Raw genomic sequence first — 12,004 nt, 5'->3', positions numbered from 1 at the left:
ATTCAAAAAGAGAAAGGTTTGTTTGCAGCTTTCGGGCGGGAGGTCTCCCATTTTATGTTCTAAAATTCGTGGTTTGTATTTTGCACAAATCACACATTCATGTACAATTTTCCGAGAGAGATCTCTCCCCTGAATTATCCAAAATTTTAATGTAAATGCATGCAATCGTGCATGCACACCTAGATGGGAAATTCTAGCGTGCAAATCTAATAAAATAAGTCTTGATAAATTATGATGTTTAGGCATTGCTATTGGATGCTTCGCATTAAAGGATAATTCGGAATTTGATAAACGATCTCCAAGTCTTATGATATTTAAATCTTTATCATGAAAAGGTAACAATTTTAATTTACCTGAGATTTTAACCGGGTTTCCCGATTTTAGCTGCTGAAATTCATTACTAAGACATTCATGCTGGACAAACGATAAAAGTTTCAATTCACTGGCAGTGACCTCATCTGCAGTAAAAGGTTCAACCTTCTTCATTTCATTCTTGCAGTTATAATTGAACTTAAGAATATAACTAAATACATTAATTAATTTTCGATAATTATTACTCAAATTCAAGAAATTTACCAAAGGCACATTTTTTGTAACAATTAAAACAGTTTCAAGAGTATCTTTCAGTTTACTGAAATATAACGATTGATTGAGATCATTCAGTTCAAAATAATGTTCACTTAATAGAGTTATTAAAATCTTTGGTCCTTCCCACCTCTCCTGATTTGACAAGAGAACACTTGCATCTTGTCCACGGGAGATAATATCCGCTATATTATCTTTAGAAGAGGTATGTTGATACTGGTAATTTCGATCCATAGGTTGACTTACCTTGATGCCATTGGAAACAAACGGCTTCAACTTCTCGGGAGGGGTTTTAATCCAGGTGAGAACAATGGTCGAGCCACTATACAGGTGAATATGGTCCATTAGCAACTGCAACACAGGTACAATCTTGGATGTAAGTCGCGCTAATAGAAGGAACGCTGACAACTCCAAACGAGAAATTGTTGAGGTCTCTAGAGGAGCTACAGCTAATTTACTGCACAAGAGACTCGTATTTGCGCATCCAAACGCATCTATCGAATTCAAGTAGGCGACTGTTCTAAAGGCTTGTTTTGAAGCAACAGCAAATCCGCGTAGCTGAATAGTAATTGCGATAGAAAGATGACTGTACCTTGGAATTTGCACTTGATTTATAACTGGATGTTGTTTCAAAAAACTCCACCACTCCTTAGGGGGATAAAGATCCGACCAGTTGAGTAAAAACACCCAAAGTCTCTGATGGAACATTTTATCCTTCGAAATGAATGGTTGTATTGGACCCTGGGGTTCGAAAATTCTAGAAATCGTAAAAGGAACTTCACCTTTCGTGTAATTTTCCTTGAGATTCACAGTCACCTTAAATGTAAAATAATCCGAACTTGAACGCAACATTTCCAATGTCTTTCCAGTCATTTCTTGAGGCGTAAACGAATGTTCACAGTTTGTGTGTAGTAAGTCGGGATGGTTAGACATCGATTTATTGAGTTCCATTTCTTCTTTATGCAAAACTTGAATGAGATCAGACTGTTGGAACTTTGCCTGATCCAAAATTTCCGAACCTGACAGAACGTCATTGACACAAACGTCCCCGCGTGCAACTTCACATGCATCGGGAAAATCTTGATGTCCTTCATCTATCAAAGTCCCTCGAGTACGAGTGGCAAGAAATGGCGAATATCTCTCTGCGACATCTCTGGAGCTTTTCAAATTGCTTAATGACCTACTCTTTTCCTCTATTGGAAGTTTTACTATATCTCTACCAGAATCATCGCGTTTAGCCGTTTTACTGAAATATTCCTCGCTATACAACTCTTTAATAGAAACATTCTGATTTACCCCACTATTTTCAGGTTTCTGACCTTGAAGCACATTGACGAGTGACGCTTCTTGTTTGTACGAAAATTCTTTTATCGCGGAAAGCGAATTGTTAACATTTACATTTGAAGGTTTCAATTTACCGCAATTATTGCCTTTTTCATAATGTAGCAATGTATTATGCCTTTCAAAGCATACAGAGCATTTAAATGTTGAACGACAATTAGATTTGTGTTGCCTTAAGCAATTTCTACACAATTTGTGATTCTTTACAAATTCTAAGCGCTGAGAAATATTTAAATTGTTGAAACTGGTTACACTTAAATAAAGAATGTTGTTCATTACACATAAAGCAAAGTTTAATGTTTTTATCGGCATTAATAAATAAATTTCTGGGTTTTGACATAGGGTTTTGAAACCCTTTTACATTTTTGTTAGAAATACTCGTATTTAATTGATCAAGCACATTAGATCTGTTATCTATAAATTGTAATAATTCATGTAATGACGGAATTTCTTTAGTAGCTACAGATAATTCGTATGCCTTTCTAGAATCTTTGTCTAGCTTTTGAAGAACAATGTTCGTTATTATCGCATTTGAAAGATCATTACATTCTAAATTAAGCGCTTTTAAGCCTCTTAAATTCTTTTTAACTTTATCAGATAAATTTCTCAATAATTTTGAGTTTTCGAAATTTATTTTTTCTAATCCCAATATTTCCTGAATATGGAGATCCACTATTGTACGTTTATTTTCGTACCTAGCCTCTAATGCACTAAACAAGGATTTAAACGTGTCCTCACTAGTTTCTAACATTTTTGCTTCACCTTGTGCTTTTAAATAGAAAAATTTTTGAGTTTCTGAAATGTTTTCATTAGCAGAAATCATGGATTGAAACTGACCCTTAAAGTTAGCAAATTCTTCAATTCTACCGCTAAATTTAGGTAACGGGATAGTAGGCAATTTAGGAGCCAAATCAAACTTTAATGAATTGTTAGCGCTAAAGTCTTCAGTTTTAGACTTATCCGTTTTATCAGGAAACCCAGTAAGGAAATATTTAATGTTTACCTCCAGAGTGTCGCAGATAGAGTCCAATTCCATGAAGACTTCATCATACTCGAATTCTTCTTTTTCATCCAACTTTAACTCACCGTATAACTCGAAGAGCCTTTTCAATTCTTGTTTTAATTCCGAGATATCACGTAATTTACTTTCGCATTCAACTTTAGTCTTCTCACACAATTCTTTATCTTTCTCATCAAATTTAGTTATAATCGTGAGCTTTGCTTTTATGCGTCCCCTTAATCGGTTCAACTCAGCTTTATTATATGTTTTAGCCATTTTATTATCCGGCTGCTGGACCATATGTTGATCGCTGGTAGTGGACTGTAATAACTTATTTTGAGAAATAGCTGAGGCTGACACAATTGTAGTTTTGCTTGGTTTTATTGAAGAACAATTATATTGTATACATCATGCCGCCGCAGTCTTACTCTTTCTGGCGCTCGTCCCAGAGACCGCAGTATAAAACTGCAATCCCAGAGGCGTTGCCACAGGAAAAGTATAAATATATAAATTTGCATATGCACAGTAAAATACAACCTGTTTGTATGATGGCGTCCGATGGCGGCACGCAGAGTGCACCTGAATCGTTCCCTTAAGTAACTACCCTTTTGATAATCAACATAGCATGAGGTGACGGCATGGATCCGCAATTACCTCGAATGTACCCTGATTCATTTTTAAGCGTGTGACGATCTCAACATTGTCACCATAGAGATCACCTGCCAGCGCCATTTTTGTCTCAACGTACATTGGCCTGCAACGGACACCTTTACCCATGAGCCATCCCTGAATTACACCCCACCATCTTCATAGTGAACTGTCCGTCCTCCGTCCATTTTAAATTGTTTATTTCACCACCATCCGAGAGAACTCTCCGTTTTTTTATCTTTAACGAACTTAGCAACAAACCCCAGCTCCATTTTTTGAACTCTTAAGTCTGTATTCCTGGCATATGTTTTTTTTTACTAAGTGAGAAATGTTCTGGTGATCACCATGCCAAATGCCTGTCTTCGTGTCTGCTCTGAAGTTAACATCGAATAAATGAATGTATGGTAATGAAGTTTGTTCTTAATATCGTCTACAAACACACAACCCCTGGGTAAGTCTCTTTTAAATTTTGTTCTTTGGCATTCAAGGCAGTCGTTGATCTGTGGTTATGCGCGGCTGCGATGCTTCCACTTCCACGGCCTAAAATTGTTATCTTTTTGGTTTTCGAATAACTTTGCAAAATTAATCGCGCGCATCATGACACGGGCATTAACAATTTTTTACTTTTCTGTGTTAAACCGATGCAGCTCATGCACCCACCAATCAATGTCAATGTTTCAATGCAGCTCATGCATCCAACAATCATAATCAATGTTTCAAAGTTTGTTTATATTTTTGATTGGACGTCGCCCATTTTGACCGCAAGTGGCGCCACTCGGAGCCCCTGCATCTACCAATCAATGGCAAAGTAATGGAAACAGGGGTGCCCTGTAGCGCCCTCTTTGTTACCATGGGTTTCAGCAATTGCCACGCCCGCAAGTATTCAGTGGGGTCATGGACCATCACACGGTTTTCACTATGGAAACTATGTCACTTTGTAACGTTGCCGTGGGCTGACATTTGGGTGTGGCTGCGACCTGTTGTTGACTTTGGCTATTCGCGATCGTCACACAACGGGAACCCTTATCTGACCATCACACGAATTTCACACAAAGTTCCTATTTTAGTCAGTCACTGCCATTAGGAACTCAGTTTCTGCTTTTGAAACTAGCTTAAGTCTTTTGCCATCGTTTGTCTCTCAGTACTGTTTGAAAAGGTAATCGAACTCCTTGTGTGTAGATGAATATGAGTTGTCAATTTTCTTGAATAACATAAGGCAGCAGCTAAGTAATTCCTTAGTCTGAATTGAAACTTGTATTGCTCATAAAGAAGCTAAAACTCAGCTTTTCTACTGCGGGAATAAAACTAGGAGTTTCGGAGAATAAACTTTCGGAAAACAGTGGAAATTTTTGAGTTAATAAATGCCAGCATTGATTATGCAATATTTTTTCAGCTATCTAAACATTTTAGGATATTCTCAATAACAAACGGTTGTTCAAATTAAAAAAACAATCAAGTGTTGAAATTTATATTTTTTTCGTAAGAAATTCATTCGAATTGGTTGTTGATCTCCAAAAAATAGGCAATATTTATTCATATCATCAGTATGACTTAACCTTGTATTGTTAACATGTTATTAAATGCAAATGTAACTATTATGCTCGTCACAATTTATGTCACATAGAATTTTAAGGGAAAAAAGTTACGTGTTTTCCATTTTCAACTTTAACAAGTAACAAAATTTAAATCGTTAAAAATTAAAAAGCCAAATTTAAAAAATAAATTTAAAATGAGCTATTTGAAAATTTACATGAATTTTTGTAATTTAGAAAGGAAAAAAACAAATAAATGCCCCAGAATAAACTCGTTTTTTTTCTCCCTTTGCAGCACAAGTTGTACATCGCAATCAATTATGTTCTGCAAGGAACCTCAAGATTGCACTAATCATAAAGTAAATTTGGGTGAAAAAAAAAATCCTGGGAGTCAAGTTGACACATATCACGCTTAAACTGAAAATGAGCGTGTTCCTTAGTCCAACTTATAAAAGATGTTGCCTAAGGTCTTTACCTGTATTTCGTAACGAGTTTGAAGACTACAACTGCGGAATGGTAAACTTAGGAATAATAATTTTCGAAGATAAATAGAGACTCTTAGATCTTGACAGCTGTGTCATTCTTCAATTGGGAGCTAAAACTTTCTATAGTCCTATTTGTTACACATGATCATGGCAAATAGATTACGTCCTATAAAGAGTCGGGCTGTACATCTCATGAATATGGCCATAATATCTTCGGAGTCGCGCGGACACTCACAGTTCATTTCAGCTAGCTGACTGGTTCTATTGAGTTATTGAGTTTATTGGCGCCAGAGCCTTGGTAGGTTATACTGCGCCAAACGATTGTCGATAAGTAGAAAAAAAGTGCCAAAAAATAAAAAAAAAGGAAACAAAATAACAACGCTCTATACATCAAATCAAAAAGGTGTTGTATTATGTAGATTAAGCAATCAGATATTTCGCGTTAAGGATCAGAAGATTGCAGTACTTATAATCTGAAAGATTTGGGAACAACATTTTTTGAGGTTGAGTCACGTACAGGCATTCCAGCTATGTCATGCTTGAATTGACATCAGCAGTGACTTGATGAAATAGGACGGGCCCATATTTGATACGAAGTCCAGCATAATGTTATTTATTGTAAATTTAGTTACTTGGAAGATAATAATTTGATTCTTCAATGTATGGTCCGCTTGCTCGTTGTCTAAAAGCCACAATGAACAAGAACTCAATGGAAAACTGCAGCATCAGCTGAAGTAGTTCAAACATGACAACTGCCTCAAATATCTCTGAAGGCATTAAAAGCTCGGGTACTTGACCATCTAATTCTGAGCTGTCTATCACGTTTAGCTCCTTTGCTTTTTCTTCTTTTTCTCATTGTGATGAGTTTAATACAAGAAATACTCCTCTCTCTATCATGGCGTCACTAATTTCACCGTTCACAAAAGATTTAACAGTACTTTGTTCATTGTTCTAATTCAAGTGCAGAATATAAAGGCTAGTATCTGTAAATTTTACTACAGAACCAAATTTTCCACCTTGGGTACATAAGATATATTCCATGTTTTAAAACAAAATGTTAAGGTGAAAAAATGCGTCTTTAACAGCAGGAAATAATGTAGTTGGTCGCTAGTTACTACACACAATAAAGTCTGGGTATATATCATTGCTTGTAACATTTAGATTCAAAAACAAGAAAGCTGCAAACCGGACTGACTCCCAGTCAGAGTTACATGACACCGATAAGAAATGAAAGCTATCTGATATGTACCACAGAAAGATTTGCCAATGATAATGAGACACAGCTTACAAACCTGAATGGAACTTTCTTCCTTTCCTTTTTATCAGCATTTATCTCCTAAATTGATTGTACTTTAGTTTTTCTAACATAAAATGAAAAGAATTATGTATTTTGCTCCTTCAATGTCCGCCAACGTCAAGACTAGGAACTAAAATTATTCACATCGTGATAAGACATTATGACAAATGTTCTTGAAGTTAAGACGACGCGGCATAATTGCTTTAGTTTTAGCGAACTGTACGATGTATATAACTAAATAACTATCTATTAAATTTAATTTCAGGATTTGCTATTGGGAATAGCTACACTGCTTTGTTCTTGGCAAGAGCATTCCAAGGTATTGGGTCTTCATGCACAAGTGTAGCAGGTGAGTATTAGCAAAATGTTTTCACGCAAGATAAATTCTGCATGCAAAAAAAAAAGTAAATTGATGCGAGCGTGTCGTTATAACGCGGACATTGATGAATTTAGATCTATTAACAGAGAAGACAACATAATTGTGCGTTCACAACGAAATGGCCCTTCGTCTAGCCTTCTTGAAAGCAGAGTTCTGTCTAGCACAGGGGCGATCGGTGAACACATTATATTCCAGCGTTTCTAAGTGAGACAACCTAAACTTTTGCGCGCATTTAAATGTGAGAAAAAGTCTTAGTATCCTCTACGTCACTTGTTGAGCTTGTCTGCATTTACTTTGGTTTTTCTGAAAATTAAAAAAACTCCTGCTTTTACCGCAAAATGCTATGATCATGAGCTTTCTTCCTAAAACAGTGAAATAGAATTGTCGGATACCACATGACGAAGACGGAACCATGTACTTTCTAATGGTATATGAACAAAATAAAATGTGCTTCTTCAAAGTACGTGTTCCTTACATGTTGATAAAAACTGATCGTTAACTTTCATTTCCCCCTTGGAGATGACGTAAGTAACATTTTTTTAAGATTCAGATTTATATTAAAGAGACATTTTATATTTTCTTCCTAACATCCCATAGCTATTTTCAGTTACTGTTCTCATGTGAGGGCTTCAACAGAAATATGTGTAAAGCAAGGTAGTTAAAAGCTTTTTTTTTCAACAGAAGTCAATCTAACAATACAGATAAAATACGTTTGAACTTTATAACAAGATAGATAAACATTTAGTTTTCCTGAGGGAAAAAATGTTCATACTTTGTACATTACACTTAAACCTAGGGGTACCCGAACTAAATTTTTGGGAGGGTGTAAATTCAAATTCTCAATTTCCAGAATGATGATAATTTTACTGAATGGAACTGCAAATTTCGCCGAAGGATGGTTATTTTGCTGAATGGAACTGAATATTTTGCCGAATGATGGTTATTTTGCTGAATGGAACTGAAAATTTCGCCGAATGATGGTTATTTTGCTGAATGGAACTGAATATTTTGCCGAATGATGGTTATTTTGCTGAATGGAACTGAAAATTTAGCCGAATGATGGTTATTTTGCAGAATGGAACTGAAAGTTTCGCCGAATGATGATAATTTTGCCGCATAGTCAAACAAAATTTGCCGAATAAGGAAATTTTTGTATGGTCACCGTGATCTCCCATCGCCCCTGCTTAAACCATTAGGAAGCTATGAGTGTATTCCACACTGTGAATTCCAACGTTAATGTCCCACTTTTTCTTTTTTATGTGAGATTAGAGGAGATATCCTTTTGGAACAACTCCACAAATCAATAATATGTGAATTTTCTAACAGGTATGGGTATGTTGGCCGAAAAGTATCCAGATGACGTGGAGAGGGGCAATGCTATGGGCATCGCCCTGGGTGGACTGGCATTGGGCGTGCTCATTGGACCTGTGTTTGGAGGAACGCTCTACGAATTTGTGGGAAAAGCTTCGCCTTTTCTCATTTTAGCATGTTTAGCTCTGTTCGATGGAAGTAAGTTTGCTGCTAGAATGTATTGTTATTGTACTATTCTTGATAAATTGACACATTTCATGCTTTTTATTGTAAATAGTACTCAAATAAAAACGAGTTTCGATCTCTCTCCCCGCCCCCCCCCCTCAGCCACGACTGTACAAGGATTTAATATTTTTTCCATTTGCACGGATGTGATACTTTTACATATACATTTGCACGTTATTCGAGGAATTTAAAACTTTGGCTTTTAGTGTCTATATGCTTGAGTAAAGAGAACCATTAAGTATGATAACATAGAGTATCAACTTTCTAAAAAATATTTTTATCATTTTCTTTTTTTTTTTGGAAAAAATGTTACTTCATACTATGACTCATAAAGATTCCTTTCCTTATGCTCAAACATATAGGAATCAAAAGCTAAACTTTAAATTTCGGGAATAAAATACAAATTAATACATTAAAATATCACAACCGTGAATATGGATTGAGCATAAAATAGCATCAATACAAATAAATTTGGTAGTTGAATCACATTATTAGCTTTAAAAGATGGTTTTTATTTATTTGCGTAGTCATTTGAGTATCGTTTAACACGTTGTTTCTTTTTAGTTTTGCAGCTTCTAGTATTACAACCGAAGATTAAGAAGCAAGAGCAGGAAGATACGCCCCTATTGTCTCTGTTGAAAGATCCGTACATCATGGTTGCAGCTGGTATATAAGTTCAAATAGCTCTTACTTTCTTTTAAAATTATTGTGGCACTGGTTGGCGTGATGGCAAGGCACCATCACGCATTTACCACATTCATACACCTTTGAATATCTCGTTCTGATCCAAGGACCGTGTGACCAGTCGGTGAATTTTCGAGTTGCATAAAATCGTCAGCGCCTATGTCGTTTCATAAAAACTTCCTTTTGGCAAGTAAAAGATCCTTTGAATTATCATTTACCATTGAGTACTTTCGGCAAAATTAAAACCATAGTGCAGTTTCGCGTCGGAGAGAACCCAGGTCTCTCCATCTGGTTGGAATCTGGGCGTCAAAATTCTCTGTACCTAGACATCTGCGCCTTATTGGTGGCTCATGAAAGACTGGATGGCAAGTCGGGGGATCGCACTAGGTCTGCAAAAAGAAACTTTTAACACAGCCCTATTAGAAAGAAGGGGGGAAACCAAAACCATTGTTTTCTAGTAGATGTTTCTATAACTGAAAAGTATCAGCATATATTTATTAAGTATTTTTCTACGCTCTTAGAAAACGTATATTTTAGCTCTGTTAAGAGGTGGGTCTTGGTCAACAAATATTATAAACGTCACAGAAAAGTTGGGGATTCGGCTAGAACTCCATACATACGCACGTTCGTTGTGAGCGTGCGTTCACAAAGTTTCAAGACTGGTCTGAGAATACAAAATCTCTTAAACATTTTCGTACAGCCAACTGAAAGTTTTTGAAATATGACCCTTGGGCATCAACATACCGGTGCTTGTGTTTTATCCACTGCTAATAGGCTTCCATGAAGTCTTAGTGCGCAAGAGTATTAAGAGAACGTATCGTATCTACATGGACCTCTGAAATCGGGTCGAATCGCTTCCCTTTCAGGCCTTTCTTAATCCTGGGAAATAAATAAAGTAGCTGAACGCGATGTCGGTGCTGCAGGGGGCTTGCGACAGTATTGACACGTTAAGCTTAGCCAAAACTGAAAGGAAAGCAATTTGACGTGATTTCAGAGGTCAAGGTAGCTTTAACGAGGTCCTTAAGTGCGAAGACTTTCAAGGAGTCTACAAACAATGGAAAAAACGCTGGCAGTGGCGTTTTGATACCAAAGGGTCGTATTTCAAAGACTTTTAATCCATTGTACAAAAATGTTTAGTAAATTTTGTATTCTCAGACCAGTCTTGAAACTTTGAACACACCCTTTTATATACGTAAGCTTTTGGGTCGTGTTCAGAAAAGCGAGGGCTGACATTTCAAAAATGAAATGAGGCAGTGAGAAGCAAATTAATGCTTTTTTGAGTTTTGAGTTTAAAGCGTGAAAATTTCTAACCGTAGGTTGGTTTTCATCGGAAATTTTTCTTAATTAATTCTGTACAGCAGCAACTATCAGGGCTATTGGAACCATCTCTTACCACATAACTAACATAAGTTTTTCCTGCCCTTTGTATTGGTTATCTCCAAGCAATTAATTTTGTCGATTACACCCTTTTGCTTCTGAGTGCTTCAAAATGTAAAAACACTAAGAGCACTATTTTCTTGTACTTGTAAAACTTTTAAAATTTCAGTTCAATTTTCAATATATATATATATATATATATATATATATATATATATATATATATATATATATATATATATATATATATATATATATATATATATATATATATATATATATATATATACAAATAACACTGTCAGTTTGAAGCACACAGTACGTAATATAAAAAACTTAGTTAATTTGTTTTGTAATATTCTTAAAGATAAAACGATTTTCTTTTTTCTTTTTTTTTTTTTTTAAATCTCTCACCATACACAAATTGGTTCTGAATCTTCGAAACTAACAAGAAATCTTCAAGTAAGAAAATCTGATTAGATAAATTTTCTGTAATTTATTTATTTTATTGAGTGATTAAATTGGTTAAATATAAATAAATAACTGGTGTGTACTTAAATACATGAACAGCAAGAGCGTCACCAATAAGTATAGGCTCCTTCGATGTAGATGGTGGACAAGCAACTGCTCTGACACATCCTGATTTTGTTCGCTCCCCTTGTTAAAAAAACTGGGGTCTGTTCAATTATTTCAATTCTGTTTTACGTTTTCGATTGCCATTTTTAGATCGAAATATACCTCCGATAGAGAGGTATTTTATTTTAGATAGAATACTTCTTTATCGGATGGAAGAGGATTCATATCTTTGAATTATCCGTTACTGGACACTTGATGTGTCTCTTAAATCAAATTAAGAAATGTTTCATGGAAAACAAATACATCACGGAACTTACTCCAGTTGTATTTCTCAGTAGTTTACTTGTACTTGTTTTTGTGACAGGTGCAATCACATTCTCCAACATTGGAATAGCCGTACTAGAACCTTCGTTACCACTGTGGATGATGGATACTATGGATGCAACAAAATGGCAACAAGGTGCAGCTTTCCTTCCGGCCAGCTTCTCTTACCTTATTGGGACAAATTTGTTTGGACCACTTGGAACAAAAATCGGAAGGTATTTTTTTCTTCCGTCGAAATAT

The 12,004-nt window shown here is 35.7% G+C and overlaps 1 protein-coding gene across 1 annotated transcript in view; it reads left to right on the top strand.

Moving 5' to 3' along the window:
• Positions 1 to 12,004, top strand: part of LOC129219886 (synaptic vesicular amine transporter-like) — a 91,035-nt gene that overhangs the window by 42,952 nt on the left and 36,079 nt on the right. The window contains exons 5-8 of the mRNA XM_054854198.1: positions 7,154 to 7,237; positions 8,594 to 8,776; positions 9,368 to 9,469; positions 11,805 to 11,979. Coding sequence (XP_054710173.1) covers positions 7,154 to 7,237; positions 8,594 to 8,776; positions 9,368 to 9,469; positions 11,805 to 11,979 — 544 coding nt within the window. The remainder of the gene's footprint in view (positions 1 to 7,153; positions 7,238 to 8,593; positions 8,777 to 9,367; positions 9,470 to 11,804; positions 11,980 to 12,004) is intronic.

The sequence above is a fragment of the Uloborus diversus genome, chromosome 4 (genome assembly GCF_026930045.1).
Source record: "Uloborus diversus isolate 005 chromosome 4, Udiv.v.3.1, whole genome shotgun sequence".
Classification (NCBI taxonomy): domain Eukaryota; kingdom Metazoa; phylum Arthropoda; class Arachnida; order Araneae; family Uloboridae; genus Uloborus; species Uloborus diversus.
This window is presented reverse-complemented; position numbering and strand designations above follow the sequence as displayed.